Source organism: Cokeromyces recurvatus, assembly GCF_025118155.1.
Source record: "Cokeromyces recurvatus strain NRRL 2243 chromosome Unknown BX663scaffold_7, whole genome shotgun sequence".
NCBI lineage: Eukaryota > Fungi > Mucoromycota > Mucoromycetes > Mucorales > Mucoraceae > Cokeromyces > Cokeromyces recurvatus.
The window spans coordinates 72,157-93,137 of NW_026251393.1; the positions used below are offsets into that span (position 1 = coordinate 72,157).

At 31.3% G+C, this 20,981-nt stretch overlaps 7 protein-coding genes across 7 annotated transcripts; 1 reads left to right on the top strand and 6 right to left on the bottom strand.

The window, feature by feature from the left end:
- Positions 1-1,091: 1,091 nt before the first annotated feature.
- BX663DRAFT_484650 (uncharacterized protein) lies at positions 1,092-2,635 on the top strand (the record flags this gene model as incomplete). Its single annotated transcript, XM_051524568.1, has 2 exons — positions 1,092-1,152; positions 1,416-2,635. 2 exons carry the CDS (start codon positions 1,092-1,094, stop codon positions 2,633-2,635), a joined length of 1,281 nt encoding a protein of 426 aa, XP_051384500.1.
- A 726-nt stretch (positions 2,636-3,361) lies between these two features.
- On the bottom strand, positions 3,362-4,081 carry BX663DRAFT_431449 (uncharacterized protein; the record flags this gene model as incomplete). Its single annotated transcript, XM_051522869.1, has 1 exon — positions 3,362-4,081. A coding segment is annotated over one exon (720 nt), but the record flags the coding sequence as incomplete, so codon positions are not given.
- A 362-nt stretch (positions 4,082-4,443) lies between these two features.
- Positions 4,444-5,898, bottom strand: BX663DRAFT_450967 (uncharacterized protein). The gene is made up of 2 exons (XM_051523749.1): positions 5,670-5,898; positions 4,444-5,585 (listed from the first exon to the last, which is right to left on the bottom strand). The coding sequence occupies exons 1-2, from the start codon at positions 5,800-5,802 to the stop codon at positions 4,570-4,572; spliced, it is 1,149 nt and encodes a 382-aa protein (XP_051384502.1). The 5' UTR covers positions 5,803-5,898; the 3' UTR covers positions 4,444-4,569.
- An 8-nt stretch (positions 5,899-5,906) lies between these two features.
- Positions 5,907-8,735, bottom strand: BX663DRAFT_502672 (VTC domain-containing protein). Its single transcript, XM_051526643.1, has 3 exons — positions 7,913-8,735; positions 6,179-7,666; positions 5,907-6,090 (listed from the first exon to the last, which is right to left on the bottom strand). The coding sequence occupies exons 1-3, from the start codon at positions 8,695-8,697 to the stop codon at positions 5,967-5,969; spliced, it is 2,397 nt and encodes a 798-aa protein (XP_051384503.1). The 5' UTR covers positions 8,698-8,735; the 3' UTR covers positions 5,907-5,966.
- Positions 8,736-10,517: 1,782 nt separating this feature from the next.
- BX663DRAFT_559540 (VTC domain-containing protein) lies at positions 10,518-12,953 on the bottom strand. The gene is made up of 2 exons (XM_051531858.1): positions 12,229-12,953; positions 10,518-12,158 (listed from the first exon to the last, which is right to left on the bottom strand). The coding sequence occupies exons 1-2, from the start codon at positions 12,885-12,887 to the stop codon at positions 10,679-10,681; spliced, it is 2,139 nt and encodes a 712-aa protein (XP_051384504.1). The 5' UTR covers positions 12,888-12,953; the 3' UTR covers positions 10,518-10,678.
- Positions 12,954-13,302: 349 nt separating this feature from the next.
- On the bottom strand, positions 13,303-15,808 carry BX663DRAFT_450978 (VTC domain-containing protein). Its single transcript, XM_051523750.1, has 4 exons — positions 14,917-15,808; positions 14,094-14,871; positions 13,764-13,973; positions 13,303-13,689 (listed from the first exon to the last, which is right to left on the bottom strand). Exons 1-4 carry the CDS (start codon positions 15,677-15,679, stop codon positions 13,476-13,478), a joined length of 1,965 nt encoding a protein of 654 aa, XP_051384505.1. The 5' UTR covers positions 15,680-15,808; the 3' UTR covers positions 13,303-13,475.
- Positions 15,809-17,115: 1,307 nt separating this feature from the next.
- BX663DRAFT_559542 (uncharacterized protein) lies at positions 17,116-20,220 on the bottom strand. The gene is made up of 3 exons (XM_051531859.1): positions 19,810-20,220; positions 19,138-19,732; positions 17,116-19,020 (listed from the first exon to the last, which is right to left on the bottom strand). The coding sequence occupies exons 1-3, from the start codon at positions 20,200-20,202 to the stop codon at positions 17,294-17,296; spliced, it is 2,715 nt and encodes a 904-aa protein (XP_051384506.1). The 5' UTR covers positions 20,203-20,220; the 3' UTR covers positions 17,116-17,293.
- Positions 20,221-20,981: the final 761 nt, after the last annotated feature.

The window sequence follows — 20,981 nt, forward strand, 5'->3', positions numbered from 1 at the left end:
GATCATAATTGTGATAAAGACATGACTAAATAACAAAGTCCAAAAGCCATCCAAGATGTCAATGAAGGATATGATTACACTCAACATGGGTCATTGGAAATCAAATAATTAAGTTTTGTTGCGAGGCGTGGCGGCAAGTCGAGATCAGTATGAAACTTATACCATTACTAAGACGACCAAAGGTATCCTATAAAAGCTATAGAGGTAACTGTCTGAAGATAAAACTATCAATAGTACTTAATACTGGAATACATAATTGCCAGAGAGGATGCTTTGTGAATTTGTATCAATGTGAATGGCCAACATAAGTTTGAATATGATAGAGTAGAAGTTGTAATAAAGTATCATTAGGTAATCACATCGCGTGAAGGAAAAATAATGTGATATCATTACCTAGTCTTAGTTTCATACTCTAAAATTAAAGAATAATAATATATTTAATACTCTTGCTTATGTATTTATCACCATAAATGTAGCCTGTAAAAAGTATTTGAAACAGGTTAACAATTTTGCTGTAAATATTTCGACAAGAGCATTAAACTATATTGTTGCAAGTTCCATGCACGCTTCTGAGAGACACTAACTTATACCATTAACTAGAATAGTGCGGTACTCTGCGGCAAAGTTTTCATGCTTAAAAGTGTTCCAAATAATCAAAATATTAGGGGGTATAAGACTATTACTTGTGCGTAGTTTGCCGTTCACAAATTGATATATAGAATACTAAAACTGTTGCTTAAAACCACCCAGCATCATAACGAAGCAGTATAAAGAAGAGTATAGCATCCCATCATATTAGATAATTTGTCCAAACTGTCATGAATGTATTTGATAAGTATGATAAGAATGATTTTTATATTGACCTAGACAATTGCAAGATCCATCATACTTTATAGCGTTTGTAGTAGAATTGATAAATGATCGAGGATATAATCCATTGTTTATATCTACTTATTCCTGTTTCTTTCATTTCAATCTGATTAAAGCCTGTTATTCAAAAAAAAAAAAAAAAAAAAAAAAAAGGGCCCTTCTATATGATAATTCCACTTCTACCCCTCGTGTTGTAAAAGCTTGTTGGAAAGTTAATATTTATGATTGCTAGAGTTAGGCTAGGCATTCTGAGAGTTATTGTAGTAGATGTGTTAACAAGAAGTAGGCCTTATGGAAAAAATGTGCTTTCATTTATTTCCTAAGAAAGTGTCTAATAATAATGTCTTCTTTTTAAAATTTGCAATATTCTCTAATAAAAATGAAATTCGTCCAATAAAAGTTTATAATCTTTTTTCTTTTTTTTTTTTTTTTTTTTTCAATAATAAAAAAAAAACAAGATTCAGTATATAATAAAATGACGAGTAGGACTTATTCTATAAATTTAACTTGAGTTTTATCTTGTATATTTATTCTTATAATAATAGTTACTACATCTGATTCTTCATCTTCAATTAAAGAAGACAATGCCAATGTCAAGATTATAGACTCAAAACCTGAAGAAATGCAGAACATACAATCTGAAACAGAATCAGTTGCTGTATCATCACCTAGTACTAGTACAACATCTACTCAACAGCACCAGCCGTCTGTTGTCACGTCGTCTGATAATCTTATTCCTTCTAATGTACTACCCTCCAAAGCAGCTCCATCATCACTAGAAACCCTTATTGCAGATGTAAACCAAAAAAGAAAATTGGTTAGGCTTTTGGATGAAGAACTCTTCAAGGTTCGTGCTAATAATTCAGAAACAGCTGAAAAAATTCGACAAACTCAAGAACGTATGCTGATGCGTCAAAAAGACCAAAAGCAACTTGTTGATAATTATACTGAACACATTCGTTTACGCCGTGCTACCCCTGATGACGTTAGCACGATTCACAAAAAACTTCAAGACCTTAAAGTTATGATCAAGACACTAAGTGTCTCACTTACAAAGCAATGTGATCCTGTTATAGCAACAAAAGCCATTAGCACATTTTGGGTTAACTTGAATGAAGCTATTCATAAATTAGGTGATCCACTTCCTAAAAACCGAATTGAGATGCTTACAGAAAAATTCTTGATGGATGTGCTAGTTCAAAATATGAATTATAATGCCTTTACAGGTTTAAAAATTTCTCAATCCTATACCCAACTTCAAATGTGGTTTGAACGATACGATCCTAATTTTTGTACACGATTTAGACAGGAGATAGCTAAAGTAGTTGTGTCAGGCAATCTTCCTGGATCAGATATTCAACAAGAAATTCAAAAGCTAAATAAACGTATGTACAATTCTTTATATAGCTCTCTCTTAAAAGCATTCCCTTTCATGGATCAAAAGAATGATGAATCAACAGGCAAAAAGGATTATTGTTCAGTTATGTTGAAACAGATGGTAGAACAAGCCTCTCAAATAGGATATGCTATGCGTGGTCAGGAGATAGAGATTGCAGCAGCAGCAGTAGGTGAAGGCTCTGAACAATTAGACCTGAAAACAATGGTAGATGAAGATGGTCAAACGTCAGGCATTATCCAATTTTGTGTTTGTCCTCCTTTTATTATGTATGGTAATCGTGTTGATATTTTAGAGAAAGCAAGAGTATTGTGTTCTCCTTTACCTTCTTCTGATTTAAATGTGTCTGACAATGCTATTACTTCTTAATTTATTACTGATATTTTACCCTATTTTTTTTTCCCGTACATACCATTCCCCTTCTCCTCAAAGAAAAGAAAAGAAAAATAAACTTTTAACATATTATTTTCATTTTTATTTTTTTGCTCTTTCGCCAGACCCGAAAAACTTTCTGATTGATCCTTTATATTCATACGGTAAGAAGGATGGTTCACGTAAAGCAAAAGCTTGATAAGGATCAACTTCTTTAGGCAACCAAACACGAAAGGATGCACGATCAAATTCACCTATTAGCGAAATCCATCCAATACCAGCAAAACTAAAATCGACAGATGCATGAGAGCGATGAATACCCTTAACATGTACAAGTTTATCCATTGGTACTAACGAATTCACGTTTGAAAGACTCTTTTCTTTTAATAAGGAAGTAGGTTCGTCATCATGAATTGATCTTAGCTTATCAGTGCGTGTTAAATGAGGAGTTAATTGTGTAAATAAAGTAACTAGGACAGGACTCTCGGCTTCTACAAGATCGATACGAACTAATGGCTTTAGCAAAAGTGATTTACCAGGCTCTAATCGAAAGGTAACAGGGTTTAATGGCGTTTTCTTTTGTTGGTTCACTAATTTTATTTGGTCTTTTATATCCAACTTTAAACTTAATTGGTTTTCATTAATAACACCAGGTGTGTCAATTAAATAACGTTCTCTTGTCACAAAACGCTTTTTCTGTTCATCGGTTTCTATATTACCCAATAAAACACGCAGAGGGATTTTTATTGTGCTTAGAGTTGTACCTGGTAAACTTGAACTTGTAGTCGCATATTGGGCTTTCAATGTTAACTTTTGATGGCGTCCCTCTTCACTTTGGCCTCGATAAGCCTGTGATAATAGTTTATTAACAATGGCTGATTTACCTACATTTGTGCATCCTATCAAATACACATCATCCGTCACACGTCTTTCTCCATCAATTTTACGTAACAAGCTCGAAATTCCCCATCCTTTTGTTGCACTCGTTAAAGTGACTGACAAAATTTGCTTTGTAGACAATCCCAAGGATTTCACATATTGCATAATCCAATCCCGGATTCGGTTTTCATGTTGAATTGCTGAACGAGGTAATACATCTACTTTATTTGCAACCAACAAGACACGAGCTGTTGGGTTTTGGGCAATAAGTGATGGTAATGCACCTAATGACGCAGGTAAATCTGTTACATCAAACACAGTAACAATCAATGGATCTCGTTTTGTCTTTAAAAACTCTAATGAACCACCGTATTGTTGAGAATCTCGTAGGAATTCAAGTGTTGATTCGGTTGCAGTAGGATGTTGTTGATGTCTTAATGAATGACAACGTTGACAGACATTAGGGGTTGGTAATGGTGTTGGCTCTGTTTTAGGAACACTGCTAGGATCATTACTGCTATCACCATTAAGAAGTACAGCTACGTCAGGGTCAAGTGTGTTCATTATTTTAAGGTATTCATCGTAACTTAGAGTATTATTTTGCTCTTTCTTCTTAAATGTAACTTTCTCCTTCTTTTTTTGATCGGATATATATCCTGGTTTAGAAGGATTTGTCTTTTGAAAGGCTGCACCACAACCAGGACAGTGGCCTGTAGTTGCGATTTCATCTTGAGTGGAGCTAGTAACTGAGCTATTCCATAATTTCGATTGAGTATTCCAAGAAGTATTTAATATTTGACATGACTTGAAACTATTTCGTGTTACTATCGTAGAAATGCTTAAGTTTTTCGAGACACGCAATGAAAGTTTGACATGGTGAACGATCAATGGGAATCTTGAAACAGATCTATTCATTAATAATAATTAAAAAAAAAAAAAAAAAAAAGGAAAGCTATATAGAGCAAGGGGAGGAAATAATAATCATAATAAGGAACTTGCTATTTATACTCCGAGATGTATAATGCACCCACTTATTTTATTTATCTCTTTTATTAAGGAATTGATCCCTCTATTTGTTGCTTCTCTTCCCAAGCAATTAATTTTCCTTTTTTCAGCCTTTCAATTGCTTTCCCCATGTTTTCAATATGCATTTCTAAGGGCAATGTGTCTGGAATGAGAACGGGTGCAACAACTTGTGATCTTAATTCTTCAAGATCCATCTGAAAGGCTTCCATACGATCCAACATAACCATCAACTGTTGTGCAGCTTTACTTCTTTCAGTGTCAAAATTGACTAATAAATCAAGATTTTCATTCACTAGAGACCTTCTCAATCCTTTGCCTCTCACTCTATTCACTAAATCAGCCAAAATATGTGGTCTTTCAGACTGTTGGTAACTCCTTTCCTGAATTGAAATTTCATGAATTGCATATAGATCTTCTTCAAGCTGATCAAGTGTTCCTAATGCCTTTTCGATAGCCAAAATTAACCTTTTTGCTTCCTTTTCAACTAATGACATGGCATGTTCGTATATCGTTCGAAGCTCCTGTCGACTCGTTTTTTTGGCTTCAACCTCAGATAGCTTTCGTAATGTAAAGGTATTATAGGTGATGAGGTTGTCGATAACACCCTTTGTTTGTGCTTGAAGACTTTGAATATCACGACCAAATTTTCGTGATCGTATAATGTAATCACCTAGTTTGGCTTCTAATAAATCATGACTTTGAAGATTGGAGTATTTTACCAACACCTGTAGATCGCGTGTCGCTAATTCAACACGTTTAAGCTCGAGAGCTGAAATGGATGATGAACCAGCATCTGCTTGTGAAAGCATGCCATCGTAGAGTGTCTCTTGAAGCTTGACAAGATGAGAAAAATCGGGTACAGACCGAATGTAATTCTCGCACAGAGGTAAATGATTACCAAAAAAAGGCAAAGGACAAATCGTGTCTAATACAAGATCTTGGCATTTTCGATAACCAAAACTAATTAGACCAAATAGTATAATGATAGCTGTCAATAAAGAGATAAGCGGCTTTAACACTATTAAAGAGCCCATTAAAACATCTACAAAAAAAAAAAAAAAAAAAAAAAAAAGATCAGTCAACGGAATAATACCAAAGTACTGTATATTCTACATTATATAAAAACCTAATAAATATCCAACAAAAAAGGAAATCCTATGAATAAAATTATTTGCTACTGGATCGTCATTGATAGCTTGATCATCATGATTTACATTTGTTATTTGTGCTTTATGTATATTTTTTTTTCGAGATGCCATAAATTATAATAATAAAATGGGTAAAAGTAACCGATAATTTAGTGGAGAAAGAAAAAAATGATACATGAAGCTTTATTTTTAATTTTTTTTTTTTTTAATTTACCAAAAATTAAAAAAAAAAGGGACATAAAAGTATGCAAGTTATGCGATAAAAATAAAAATAACTAATATGAATTAGAGCCAAAACGTAAATAGAAATTGACGATAAGTGCTGTAACCAACAAAACACATAAAACAGCAGGACCCCAAATATCGTCATAACGACCTTCATCAAGATGATTAATCATCCTACATATTATTATTATTATTAAAAAAAAAAAAAAAAAGACGTTAATAATGATTAAATTAAATTCAAATATATGCATGTATAACTTACCAAGCACGTTTCTCAAATCTATATAATGCATAAATGGCTACTGCAGCGGATAAACCAATAAAGACACCACCTACAATACGTGACACATTATCACCAAAATTAAGTAAATTTAAAGCAACTGTCAATAAAAGAGCACAGAATTGAAGCCATGCAATAAATGTACGTTCATTTGCAAAGAATGTTTTTGGTTCTACTCTGACTTTAACTTTTGCTCTCTTATTTTTGTTACCATCTAAATCACCACTTTCTAAATCAATGGCTTCAACAGGGGAACCCAATTGCTTCTTAAAGACAATATCATTAGCAGGCATTAAACGACCTGTACTTCCATTGATACTCTCACCAGGTACTGAATAAAACTTTGGAATAGGTAATGGAGGAGATAAATCTTTACTACTCACATTATTACTTCTAAATGGGTCATCTGCAATAAAACTACTGTCATGACTACTCTGTGATAGTAAGGGTTGAGCAAAAGAGGGTAGACTAGTCTTGTTGTTGGAATTTGAAGATGGCTTTTTGCTATTTAATTCGATAAGGGTAAATTCTTCGGTTCCACCATTATGTGTATTATTATTATTATTATTGTTCGCTGTAGGTTTCCATGCAGCCGTTGTTTTTTCATCAATTGATGCAGAACGTCTCCTGCCTAACTGCTTAGCAAATTGGTCTCGGTTTAAGGGGGGAACAGCAGGTACAGCTTCATTTTTCATAACAGCATCTTTATTGAAACGTTCCTTCTCTTCAATCATCGCACGTCTATAACGACCATCAATAAGAGGTTTGAAACTACGAGAACGAGTGAGACCTATGTTTTCATTACGTGGTTTGCGAATATCGACATTCATTTCTGATAACCACCAGGGAAGTAAAGGAAGTCTATCTCTAAAGAAATGGCAAGCACCATGCAAGTATTTTGAGAAACGAGGGACTTCATGTACTAAATGACTTTCAACGAGTGATGTTAACCATTTAGGAGCCTCTTGTCCTAAATGAGTTTGAAGTTTTGTTTCTAAAATGGCATAAGGGAATCGTAAGATTTCAGGCTCTTTTAGATAAGAAAAGGGAGGGTCGATATTAACGTCTTTACGTCTCCAATTATTATTATGTCTACGTTGAACTCCGTCTAAATGATCTTCACGAATGAATGTTAAATCAGTGTCAAGAGAGATACGAAGACGTTGAGAATCTGGTAATTGAAAGGCAGTACGATTATAAAAGACACGAAGGACAGGTTCCAAATTCTTTTCTCGAAAAGAGGTTTGTATTCCAGATGCGATAAAATGGGTATCACGAACTGTATTCTCATCTACATTTTTTCGTTGAAGTTCATTTGTTATTTGATCAGCTGTATATTCTCCAGTGACAAAGGCATTCACTTGATCTTCATTGACACGAAATCTATCTTTTACAGAAGCACCATCCATCCAAGTAGCATGATGCGTCTTTCTTTCAATAAATATACTCTTTGATGAACAAGGTCCATACCTATATTAAAAAAAAAACGTAAATAAGAGTTTCAAGGAGTATAATTAATTTTTTGTCAATTCATATGTAAGTAAAGGCCCAAATTTTAATTCATTATTTTATAATTTATAGAATAATATCTGCCCTTTTTTTTTAGCTTCTTCCTCCTCTTCTTTCCCTCTCTCTCTCTCTCTCCCCTGCATTATATACATTTGCATATGTATACATGTAATATACGTATATATGAATGAATGAATGATATATTACCATCTAAATCGAATAGCCTCAGCCATTTCATCTCTTTGAAGTCTACCAGTATAAAGATCAAAATTAGGATTATCAAAATAAATACTAGAGACAGCTGAATCAGAGGCCTCAAATTTTTTTGCTGTGTTAAAAATCAAAACCGGTAAATGCAACATGATGATAGCTTTGACTTCAGTGATATTATCAGGATGAATCCAATACTTGGCTGTAGCCCGTTCAAAGGCATTTTGGTCTCCACCCGCACTATTATTTCCAGGAGACTGTTTACCTCTATTACGGCAAATGTCGTGTAAAGCGGAAATATAGACGATTGCCACATCGAATCTTTGTTTATCCAATGGCTTTTCTCGGAGTTTAGCTACATAAGTCTGTTTAAGATCAAGGCCAGTCCAACGATCATGTTTCTTTAATATCTTTTGAATAGCTGTAAAGTTAATACGAGTAAATTTAGAAAGATCATTCACGTCAAACAAGATATCTGTTAATGCTTCGTCCATAATACTATAATTTGCATCTGAATTCATTGTTGGATTCTTTTGTAACGTTTGAATTGTTCTTTCACAATAGAGAATTCTGGCATCAATTTCAGCTAGTTTTGCATTAATAAAATCATATACTTTTGATAATTCATTATCTAAAAGATGAACAAAATCTGATTCATCTTTTTGAGTCCAGCCATGATCTAATTGTCTCGTCTTCAATTCTTGTTTTAATATATCATATGCAACATAAGATAACCTCCAAGGAGGAAAGATATTATCTTGTAATTCAAGTCCGTATTTCATAATTATTTTCAAGTAATTATAATAATAATTTTTATTTTATTTTTTTTAAAAAAAAAGAAAAAAAAAAGGAAAAGAAAAAAAAAAAAAGAGAAAAGAAAAGAAAAAGAAAATTAAACGAATTAATAAGGAAGAACTTTTTTTTTATATGTACTACACAACAAAAGGGATTTCTTTTTATTTATAGGGGGATAAAAAGAGAGCAATCAATGATGAGTTAGAATAAGACCTATTTATAAATTTTCCATCATTGAAAAAAAAAAAAAAATGGCAGAAACGATCGCCACCACTAATACCTGTAATATTTGTTCAACCTATTTAAATTTTATCCTTTACTATTACATGTAATTCCTGGCTTAGCTACGATATAAATATATCATTCCTTTTTCCTTTTTTCAAAAAAGGAAAGTTAAACAAAAAGAAAAAAAAATATGTTATTTACCAAATGGTCTCATTTTACATTACACAAAAGAACACAAGACATCACACCGCTTTCCAAAAATAATTTCATCAATTCACAAACTAAGTAATTTATAGTCCTGTTTTATTTTTTACTGTAGTCTTTACCGTCTAATTTTCAACCTTTAAAAAGAATTACTCCATGTATATTTTTTTTTACTTTTTTATCTTTACAAGTTTGCAGTCATGAAAAATGATTGATAAGTATATGTCTTTTTTTTTTATAAATGTATATAAATATACAAATATATTTTAAAGTAATATAAAAAAGATCTGAAAAAAAACACACTGAAATCTTATTTTTATATAAGCATTACTGATGAAAATGAAAGAAGGGCCCATGTGATAAATAGATAGTTTTCTTTAGAGTATTGCTGTTACTAAGGTACGGTTTCATAACAACAAATAGTGTAGAAAGAAAAATACAAAAAAAAAAAAAAAAAAAAAAAAAAAAAAAAAAAAAACGCTAAAATTTAATCCAATCAAGTTATACATCGATGAGTAAGATTCTTTCTCCTCATATCGCATAGTTAAAGAGAATCCAAACAACTACCACTGAAGTCAGATCGCATTTTAATATATCCCCAAATCTTTAAATTCCTGGATCATTCTTGCAAGGTTACGAAATCAATAAGGCAATAGTTTCAAGATTTGACTTACATTTTGCCGACAATATCAATAACTAGACAACTAAATTATTTAGCTCTTAAGAAATTTTTTTGTTCATCATCAATGAATAAAGTTAATATTGTAACGCTTCTCCACTTAATATCAAACCATGAGTTTATCTGACATGCGGGGAGGAAATCTGTTAATATTATTTTCTTTAGTTTAATCTAGGTATATCATATTTGAATACTCTCTATTCGTTAACAAGCTCTATAAGTCTGTATATTGAATCTTTTTTTTTCCAAATACTCTTTCTTTACGTTTAACTATTAGAAATCTCTCTTGTATTTTGTTCGTTATAAAATAAAATATCAGATTCTTTTTTTTTCTTTCCAGACAGGATCATTTTATTGTAATCAAGTGACTTGTACTTGTCAAATAGTATGAATGACTGCAAACTTGAAGTGAAAAAAAAAATAGTAATAATTGATTTCAAGGGCCCAAAAGTCAAAGTCGTCCATCAAGTATATAAAACGACTACTTTGTTACTGGATACGGAATTGTATTTTATAACGTACTGACAGATAATAAGGAAGCTCATCGTGTAACACTGATTATTACGACAACTTTATCTAATATGAATCATGTAAAAAAAATAAAATAAAATAACTAATAGATATTGTCTAGAAAAGAAGAATATATTCCATCATGATAGAACATCATTATTAATTGCATAAAAAATCATCAAATATGTTGATATAATAATTTGCATATTCCAGTGAAATGTACACATTATTATTATTATTATTATTATTTTAAAAAAAAAGAACTCAGACTTCTACTGTTTCCGTAATTATAATTTATTTTTATATATCTTTGCTAAGCAATTTACATTATATGAGATACAAGCCTAGTATTAAGGTTCATCATCAATAGGAACAAGATGGCCATGTTTATCAATTCGTGTTCCATTTGAGAATGTTTGTTGTTGTATATGTACTTTATGATTATTACCTTTTTCTTCTTCTTCTTCTAACGTATTTTTCCCTATCAGGTTTGTAGTGGTGAAATTAGTAGTAGCAGTCGTGTTATAAGAAAATAAACTTGGGTCAGTTGGTATAGGTTGACTAAGACGTAAGCCTAGATTTATAAATAATGCTATAATCAAGACAAAACATAGGATTGCAGGCCCATACATATCGTCAAATCTTAATTCTCCTCTAAATCGAATCTGCCAGCTTCGATATTGAAATCGCAGTTGAGCATACATTGCTAACGTCATGGCTACCACGATCAGAAATGCTCCACTTCCTTTTGAGATATGATCACCAAAGTTAATTAAACCAATGGAAACTGCTAATAAAAGTGCGGAAAATTGTAACCATGAAATAAAGGTACGTTCATTCGCGAAAAAAATTTTGGGCTCAATTTTCTTTTCCTTTTTGTGGTTACCATCCCCGTCTTCCTCCATGAAGATGGTTTTATCTAGTCTTATCCTTGCCCATAACCATCCCATCATACTTATATAGTTTTCTTCTCTTGGTTGAGAATGATCGAGATAAAATTCATGTTTAAATTGATTTATACGTTTGACTATGTTAGTATTCAAAAGAGTTATGGTTGAAATGAATTTATTCTTGGGTTGACATGATGAAATGGCTCTATTATGATCTTGAATAGCCATTAGGCCTACATAACTACTACTGGTTACATTGATTGCAGAAAAATTAGGTTGATCATTTAAAGGATAAAACGATGATATCTTTTCATTTTTCTCTGCAGAGTCGTCATCTACTGTAATCATACATGGTTCACGATTTGATATTTTAAGTCTAATATCTGCATTCATTTCACTAATCCACCAAGGCAATTTGGGTAATCTATCTCGAAATAGAAAGGAAACGCCATGTAAATATTTTATAAAATAAGGGACTTCAAAGACTAACTGACTTTTCAAAAGTTGTGTTAGCCATTTAGGAAGTGGAACGTCTTCAAGGGAACTAATTTCGAGAATAGCATAAGGGAAAGTGTAGGTTTCATCAGGATTTAATTGTTGAGAATTCTCAATATTTCCTTTCCAATCAGTCGTTAATTCTTTCATAAATGTTAAGTCTGTATCAAATGAGATTTGAAAATTATTTAATTTTTCTAGTCGATATACTGTTCGATGATGATATGAACGTATAACAGGCATGATTTTGTCTTTACATATCGCTTCATACATACTGGCTGCTAATATCTTTTTTTGTCCATAAAAGGTACCATTTGACAAGTATGTCTTCACATCATTACTATGAATATTAAAGCTTTCCTTTTTAAAAGTTTCATTATTGTGTGACAAATTTTGATAATATCTTTTTCTTTCAAAGAATATATTTGTTTCATCCATGTTATACCTATAACAAAAAAAAAAAAAATAGGTTAACAATAAATAGCTAACATATCTATAGTCCTATATAAATATACCATCTAGCACGAATGATTTCAGCAGCTTCGTTTCTTTTTAATAAATTGTTAAAACAACAGAAATTATCTAAATTATCATAATAGATTGTTTGAACGATGTTTTTGTCCTTTGTTAAATGAAAAGATAGCACAGCTTCAAGTTCATTTAAATGATCAAGGTGAACCCAATATTTGGTAGTAGTAGTTGATGATGATGAAGATGATTCAATCTTTTTATTATACAATATTTCATTATCATTATGACTTTGCTGATGCTTTACTAAAATATTGATTTGTTTTTCAAGATAATTGATGTGAATTCTAAACTTATCTTGGATGGATTGAAATTGATCTGTTAACGAAGCGTGTGTGTATCTATCATGCTTCTTCAAAATCTTTTGGAATCCTATTGAATTCAACTTTACAAAGTCAATCAACGTATAAATCGTTTCTACAGATTCTTGTTTCCGTTTGATTATTCGATTCGTTTCCACTTTAATAAACCTATTCACCTTTGTAAATTCAGTTCGAATCATGTTTGTGAAATTGAATTCATCCTCTGATGTCCAATAAGTGTGTTGTGTCCTTTCTTTTATATAAGCTTTGAGCTGACTATACTGAATATATTCATTTTTCCATGGTTGAAATAAATGTTCATGAAGATAATGACTAAATTTCATTATACTATTAATTACAAAAGAAAAGGAAAAAAAAGAGAGAGAGAGAGAATTTTATATATGATTTGCATATAAAATAGTGATTGTAAGTATTAATTTTTTTTTTTTTTTACATTTATATACATATTTGCTGGCTTTTCATATAATTATTCATTTGGATAGAAAGGGGGCCAATTTGTAACTAGGGGGTAATAATATTCAATAAGCACAGTGTATAAATGTTAAGTATCAAAATAAAGGAGAAGAAAGGAACGATGCCAAAAAAAGAAAAGGGAAAGCATAACATGCATATGAATACATATCATGAATTATGTATATGTATTATATATAACGCATATTTAAATAAGAATTATATACTATAAAATAATTTTTTTTTTATTATTATTATTCCTATTGATAAATTATGAAAGTCATTTATAAAAGATAAAAGTCATTCTTAATAATATCTATGTGGAAAGCAAAGAAAAATAAAAAAAGGTAGAAGAAAGAGGGGAAAAGAAGGAAGGAGAGGAGAAGAGAAGGAGAGACAGAGAGAGTGAGAGTGAGAGAGAGGAAGAACAGGGAAAACAATCCAATTTGTATACTTTTTTTTTAATTATCAAATGATTTTGATTCAGAAGAAGTAGGTCTTGGAGCTTCATGATATTCAGGTGATAAAGATTCTAAACGAAGGTAGAAATTAATCACAAGGGCAATGACAAGTATAATACATAATACTGTAGGTCCCCAGATATCGTCATATCGTGTAATCTGTCGATGCGTACGTAACTGCCATGATCTATACTGAAATCTTCCTAATGCATAGCTACTATAATAGTTAGTATATATATATATATATATATATGTATAGGTTTGTATAGATTTATTAAACTACTTTACAATGATAAGGCAGAAGATATCAGAATAAATACAGCCCCAATGATACGAGAGATACGATCACCATGGTTCAATAATCCTAATGCAACAGATAATAAAAGAGCACAAAATTGAAGCCAGGAAATAAATGTACGTTCATTCGCAAAGAATGTTTTTGGTTCTGTCCTTTTACCTAATCTTGATCCATTTGTAGAACGTGAAGGTAAAACAGTCCTTGTTGAATCATGATTCGATTCTGTTCTTTTACGTGTGAATGAGCCTAAGAATGGCATGGACATTGCTCCAGAATTAACAACATGAGAGAGTACCTCTCTGGAAAATGAATGATTTAACTTTTTCCCTTCCTTGAGATCATTATGAGGATCCATTAAATTAAGAGATAAATGATTCATGTCCTCATTTTTTGTTTCTTCTTGGTTAGATTCCCTTTTTAAGAGACTATTAGATATGGTTCGAAATCGGCTTGTATTGAACAATGATGTATTTTTCTTTTTCTTTTCTTGTGTTGTATTATAACCGTTTAGTTCCCTGTCATACATCATCAGAAGCGAAGTTCGGTGGTGACCGTTCACGAGAGGCTTAAAACTCATGGAGCGTGACAATCCAATGTTGGTAATGGGGGGTCTTCTAATTTCTATATTACATTGAGGTAACCAATAAGGAACAGTAGGAATATGATCCTTAAACAAAATAGAGGCACCATGCAAGTATTTAGAAAATCGAGGAACCTCATGCACTAAATGTGACTCAATTAAATTATCTAACCATGCAGGACACTCTTGACCAAGATGAGTTTGTAATTTTGTTTCCAAGATAGCATAAGGGAAGCGCAAAATATCTTTCTCAGGGATGGATCTAAAAGGGAAGTCAATATCAATATCTGTCCTTTTCCAATTACTATCACATCCATCTTCACGAATGAATGTCAGGTTGCAATCAAGACTGATACGTAAACGTTGATCACCAGGTAACTGAAAGGCGGTACGATTGTAAAAGACTCTACAGGTTGGTTTCAGTTGACGTTCTTTAACGGATTTCTGAATACCTGAAGCTACAAAATGATTTTCTTGGATGATTGATTCTAATTTCGTTTGCTTCTTTTTCATATCATCTTCAGATAAGGTCTTTGATGTCATTATCTTTTCTGTTTTCGTACGACGAATATCTTCTGCAAGATGATCAGCAGTATATTCACTGGATAAAAAGGAATTGACTAAACCTTCTTTTAACCTGAAACGATCCTTGACCGATTTCCCTTCACGCCAAGGCGCCTTATGCGTCTTACGTTCAACAAAGATATTATCATTTTCATCTTTATGTGGACCGTACCAACGTAAACGAATGGCCTCAGCGGCCTCGTAACGTTCAAGTCGTTCTGTATAGAGATCAAACTGAGGATTGTCAAAATAGACGCTAGACACTGCCATATCAGAGGCCTCTAGTTTCTTTTTCTTGTTGAAGACATGAACTGGCAAATGGAAAAGTATGATAGATTTTACTTCTGTAATATTATCAGGATGAATCCAGAACTTGGCTGTAGCACGTTCAAATTCAATTTGATCGCCACCCATACTATAAGCATTTAATTGGGATCGAGGATGGCCATGCAAACGACAGAGGTCATGAAGTTCAGATATCTTGACAATCAAGATATCAAACTGAATCGAGAGTTTATCAATAGGCCACAAGGGTTGCCATTGATGCCAGAATAAGGTACGTAAATCCTGTTTCGTGTACCGATCATGTTTCTTGATCATCTTTTCAAATCCTGTCATATTAATCTGATGAAATTTGGCAAGGTCATTCACATCAAAGAGAATTTCAGTTAACGTGTCAGCAACTGCATCATATTCCTTTTTAGAATCGTTCTCTTGAGAACACTCACTAAGTCGATTCAGTATAGCTTCGTTTTGTCCCATTCGCTTATTAATTTCACTCAGAGACTGTTCAATGAATTGATAGACTTTGATAAGTTCTGACTTGATGACTTGAGAGAATTCTGCTTCATCTTTATCTTGCCATTCATGATCTAATTGGCGTTGCTTAAGATCTAATTTCAATTGTGTATATTGAAGATAAGATTGACGCCATGGTTCAAATATTTTGGACTCTAGTTGTTGACCAAATTTCATAGCTAATGATAGAAAAAAAATTCTCGTATCTATAAATGATTTTTTTTTAGTATAAATATGTACATATACGATTCAATGTTTAAAAACTAACCTATAATAATAATAATAATAACACTCAAATATGTACTTTTATATAAATTTATTTTTTTTATTCTATTTTATTTTTTTTTTTTTTTTAGAAAATAGGAAAGGAGAGGAAAGGAAAGGAAATGAATATTTTGATACATATTTTTTTTTCTTTGTCGATTATAATAGTATTTTTGAATTTGTATATGAACTAAAGAACTAAAAAGCTTATATTTGTACGTTATCTATGTAATACATTGTTCTATAAAAATTGATTCAAGAACGTAATATGCTAATATCTGTTTTTATTCTTTTACTATAAGCATGTATTCATGGATCCAAGCGCTAATAACTAAATAAAAAAAAAACGAATTAAATGACTATGTAACAAGAATAATGTTTTAAAATAATATTGAATTACATAAGTATTCTTTTATTTTATTTATTCTAACATATTTATTAGATTTACGTATTAAGGAATTTTTTTTTTATATACACATTTGGAAATACTTGAGTTTTGCATATCGAATTTTTATTTATATACATGAACGCAACTGTTATATTTATTCTGTATTTTGGTTGAATGCCTAATGGGTGAGAGGGGAAGTTAAGTCTGTAACTATCTAATAATCCTAAATAAATAAAATACAAACTCTTTTATATACGTGTGTTGGTTATCTGTCTACTCTTGTCTCTCTCTCTCTCAAAAAAAAATGATATACAAGTCCAAATTTGGAGACATTTTTAAAATTTAATGTAATGTCCCTTTTTTATTATTCTTTTGGTTTAAGCAATATCAAAGCCTATAACAAACTTGATCATCTTCATCACAATGCCCTGCTTCATTGTAAATCTTTTTTACTTACTGTTGCTAATATACATTTTATTTATTTATTCCTTTCATTAAAACGCTGTATTTTTTTTTTTTTTGAACTTTTCTCAATAAGCTACATGAATAAATAAGCAAAATATTTACATTTAGGCTTACGAAAAAAAAAAGACAATACTATATCTATTTAAAGCAATCTCAATCAATTCACTTTTGAGCTAACTCAACCATTTCTTTGTCTTATGTACTATGCTACTTTTACAATAAAATTTTCCCTTGACCCTTCTTATGTATGATATATAATTTTTTATTTTATTAGAGAGTATATGTATATAATAATATGTATATTTGACTGATATATAATAAATATAGAGAAAGGAATGTATTGCATATAAATTTAAATATAAACATATATAAATATGTATATGTGTATAATTATATATTTATATAGATATATGTATATTTTTTTTAAGAAAAAAGGGTAACACTATATATGAGGTAAATCGTTAACATTGCTGACTTGTCAGTATTCTCATCATCTCATCTAGTTGGTCATCTACAGAGGATATAATTTTTTCATTAAATTTATAGTCATCTTCATCAGAATAAGATTGCTCGTGTCCCTGAATCATTTTTAATAAATTTGGTAAAGTAACTTGATTTGAATAATAGATATCCGTCATTGTAGAATTGTCTTGGTTCTTTGTCAAGAAAGATGAATCCTGATACTCTACTGCAGTGGAAGGGCTACGACGACGACGATGAGGAGAACGCTTTGGTATAGGTGGTGGAGTAGAAGAAGACCGATCAACAGTTAAATTTTCTTCTATTAAATTGATGTGTGGATATCCATCCTCTATTTCGTCGTCCAAATGCTCATATTCATTCTTTTGATTTGGAACATAAAAGCTTTTACGATTTCCTTGCTTTTTAACAATCCCCCATACAACCGAACCGTCACTCATTTCTCGAAGTTCTAGTCCTTCAAGATGTTGATCATGATTGTCCATATTTTCTAATTTCCAGTTTTTACCTCTGGCTGTTGAATTAGGATGAGGGGTCTCTGTTGCAATTGAATGTTCTTTTTCATCATTACCATTGTCATTATTTTCTTCTTTTTTTTCTTTTTCTTCTTCTTCTTCTTCTCCTCGTCCTCCTCGTCCTTTCACTACCTTTTTACGAACGGATGTTTGTCTACTTATTTTAGTTGCCATAATATATTCATTAGATTGACGAACGATTTCATCATCAGTAGAAGAAAGTGTGGAACTATTAGAGACGACCGTTTGTCTATCGTTCGTAGAGGATGAAAGTAATGGGTGATGATGAGTCTCGTCTGCACTCGATGTATTAGGAACTCCCTTTTTATCGAGCAATTCTTGAATAGTGTGACCTGGTTCAACGTAAATGATTGTTCTTCGTACTACTTTATTAGAATAACGACGACAACAGCTTCTTCTTCTTCTTCTTCCTCCTCCTTTTGCATCATCTTCTTGTAGCATATTTATCATCTTTGCGCCGTGTTGATTTCTTTTCCTTTTTGTTGAAGACGCTCTAGCGAGGAATTGAGAGATCAAAAGACGAGTGGTTGTTATACCTGGAGTAGACGCTAATAAGTTATTCACCGGATGTTGTGAAGAGTTGTGACGAGATTTAATTTTATCATTATCATCATTATCATCCTGAATAACAAAGGTGGACTTATTGTTCTTTTGTTCCTTTTCAGCCATGCTATGTTGAATAACAGCCATAGCAGCCCTGGACATACCATTACTGGAATTATCTGTATCCACAGAAGAAGATGATTTTGCTGTACTAAAACTTCGAACAAGACCTTTAAATGATTGATGACCTTTACTACTTCTGCTCACTTGACGAAGACTTCCTAATAATCCTCTAGGTTTAGCTATTGGCTTCTCCATTGATGAATCTACTTTCTTTTTGATTTCCGTATCTAATGTCTTCTCTATCATCATCCTCTCAGGGACATGATTTCGATGGAGTGATGAAGGCTTTTCTTGTAATTTGATATGGCGCATACTTGTTGATTTTTTCACTTTTTCTTGATGAATAGAGTTATTATATGTATGTTGGGATGCAGTTGAAAGAGAGCGTTTCAAATGATCTTGATGATGTATCTCTTTCTTTGAAATAAAACTATTAGCAGGCTTGATGATAGTTATAGGCTTATAATTCATAGTCATTTTCGTACTATCCTGTGAAACATTAAAATCTATTATATAACAATCATTTTAGTTTTTTTTTTTTTTTTTTTTTTTTTTTTTTTTTTTTTTTTTTTTTTTTTTCTAAGAATAACATGAAAATAATAATAATAATAATTAATATGTACCATCTTCGATTGCAATTTTATTACTGTCTTCTTCTGTTATAAAGACTTCAGTACTATAACGTTCACTACTACTTTCACTACTACTGCTACTACTATATCGACTCTTATTGATTGTCAAGCTTTGTTGTTGTTGTTGTTGTTGTTGCTGTTGTCTATTAAAAGTATTATCTAATGAAGGAGGATTTTTTAATATTTCCTGATAAGAGTGTATTAAATCAAGGGGCGGTATCTCATGTAGGGTTAAATTACTACTACTATTATTATTATTAATAGTCATCATAGATATTCTTTGTCTTTGCTGATTCAAGAGCTTTTCCAGTTCCAATTCATCATCTTCAGTCATCATAATTTTACTTTGACGAGGTTGAATGACGGATAATCGATTATCATGTAAATCTTGAGCAAAAGAAGATAGGTTAAATTGCTTCATGGCCTTTGTATTCTTATTAGAATGAGAGGATTTCTTTTTGATAGGTTCCTTTTTATGATTTAATGATGAAAAGTCTTCAAAGAAAAAGTTTTCTTCTTCAGTATTAGATTCAGGTTGATAGAATTCTGCATCTAGTAATGGTATAGGTGAATCTTCACTATTTTTCTATTATATTATAATGATTTAAGTAACAAATAAATAGAGTAAAAAAAAAAATGTATATAGAGTGCTTATCATCATACATGACTTTTATTTATCACCTCACTCTCTTCTTTTACTTTGGTTGTAGCAACAACTGTCATTTTAGGTCTATTACGTTGTTTACCACCAAATAGACCATTTGAATATCGATATTGACTACGTTGATGTCTCCAAGTAGCTAAATCTTGATATTGTTTAGATCCATCACACTGAACTGAATTCGATTTTGTTATATTCTTATCTATGGCTGTTTCTGTAGTCTTATCATTCAGCATATTCTTATTTAATTGAGGTATAATAACAGAGGAACGAAAGTCTTGGGTTAATAAGCTGACATCATCGAGTAAAGTTATTTTATTGTCTGATTCTATTGACATTTCCTTTTCTTTCGTAATCCCTTTTAACTGCTTCTTCTTTTTATTAGCTTTAAACATTATTTTTTAAGGGGTACGAAAATGAAAAGAAAAAGAAGAAGAAGAAAAAAAAAAAAAAACAGAAGAAAATTATTAATTAAAATTATTTGATTTATATATTAAAGTTACACGAGATTTATCATAATAAAAAAAAGTAAAACTTATTCATTGATTACAAAATTAATAAAATTTTATTTTTCTTTTTAATTTTAATTTTTATTTTTCTTCATGACATGATGGCTGTAACAAGAAATCATAAACACGCATGTATGGGTTCCAACTTTATCATGTTAATGCACCCTTCAGTTCATTATACATGTATTATAAACTCCGATATAGTTATCACCACCACTACAATTAAACATTTTTATTTTAATTTTATTTTTTTATTAAATTAAAATTTATAAAGCGACCTATGAGCACATAATATGTTTGTTATATTAGATTGTCCAGGTCAGTTCAGATTATGCGAAAAAGCAAAAAAGTATCTAAAAACCCTCTTACGGGGACAAGAGGTAAAAAGGTAAATAAGAGAAGATGAGAAAGAAAGGGTGGAATATTGCTAACAAGTTTAAAGGGACAACCAGTTGAGTCATTTCCTGCCTGGGTCAAGAAGTGGATGGGCGGGTAGTTTGTAGTGTAGCAAGTAATCTATTCATCACCACTACAGTATTTTTACTTGGTTTTTTGGACATTCACAAAAAGAAATTTAAACGGTGTCGATTTTTTTTATTGAACGAAGCCATTTTTATTTTCAGATATTCTCCCCATTATTTATTTCAGAATTTGTCGTTTTGTTT

Bases quoted from the DNA above. Each gene is read 5' to 3' on its own strand.
- BX663DRAFT_450978 (XM_051523750.1), bottom strand. From the start codon at position 15,679: ATGGGACAAAACGAAGCTATACTGAATCGACTTAGTGAGTGTTCTCAA. The intron at 14,872-14,916 runs GTACGAAAACAG...CCTTATCTGAAG, and splicing joins TCTTGCAGAAGATATTCGTC to ATGATATGAAAAAGAAGCAA. The intron at 13,690-13,763 runs GTAAAGTAGTTT...CTATTATAGTAG, and splicing joins ATATCTTCTGCCTTATCATT to CTATGCATTAGGAAGATTTC.
- BX663DRAFT_559540 (XM_051531858.1), bottom strand. From the start codon at position 12,887: ATGAAATTTAGTCATTATCTTCATGAACATTTATTTCAACCATGGAAA. The intron at 12,159-12,228 runs GTATATTTATAT...TTTTTGTTATAG, and splicing joins GAAATCATTCGTGCTAGATG to GTATAACATGGATGAAACAA.
- BX663DRAFT_559542 (XM_051531859.1), bottom strand. From the start codon at position 20,202: ATGTTTAAAGCTAATAAAAAGAAGAAGCAGTTAAAAGGGATTACGAAA. The intron at 19,733-19,809 runs GTATGATGATAA...ATAATATAATAG, and splicing joins AGGTGATAAATAAAAGTCAT to AAAAATAGTGAAGATTCACC. The intron at 19,021-19,137 runs GTACATATTAAT...GTTATATAATAG, and splicing joins TAAAATTGCAATCGAAGATG to ATTTTAATGTTTCACAGGAT.
- BX663DRAFT_502672 (XM_051526643.1), bottom strand. From the start codon at position 8,697: ATGAAATACGGACTTGAATTACAAGATAATATCTTTCCTCCTTGGAGG. The intron at 7,667-7,912 runs GTAATATATCAT...TTTTTAATATAG, and splicing joins GAGGCTATTCGATTTAGATG to GTATGGACCTTGTTCATCAA. The intron at 6,091-6,178 runs GTAAGTTATACA...AATAATATGTAG, and splicing joins AGATTTGAGAAACGTGCTTG to GATGATTAATCATCTTGATG.
- BX663DRAFT_450967 (XM_051523749.1), bottom strand. From the start codon at position 5,802: ATGGCATCTCGAAAAAAAAATATACATAAAGCACAAATAACAAATGTA. The intron at 5,586-5,669 runs GTTTTTATATAA...TTTTTTTTGTAG, and splicing joins TTTTGTTGGATATTTATTAG to ATGTTTTAATGGGCTCTTTA.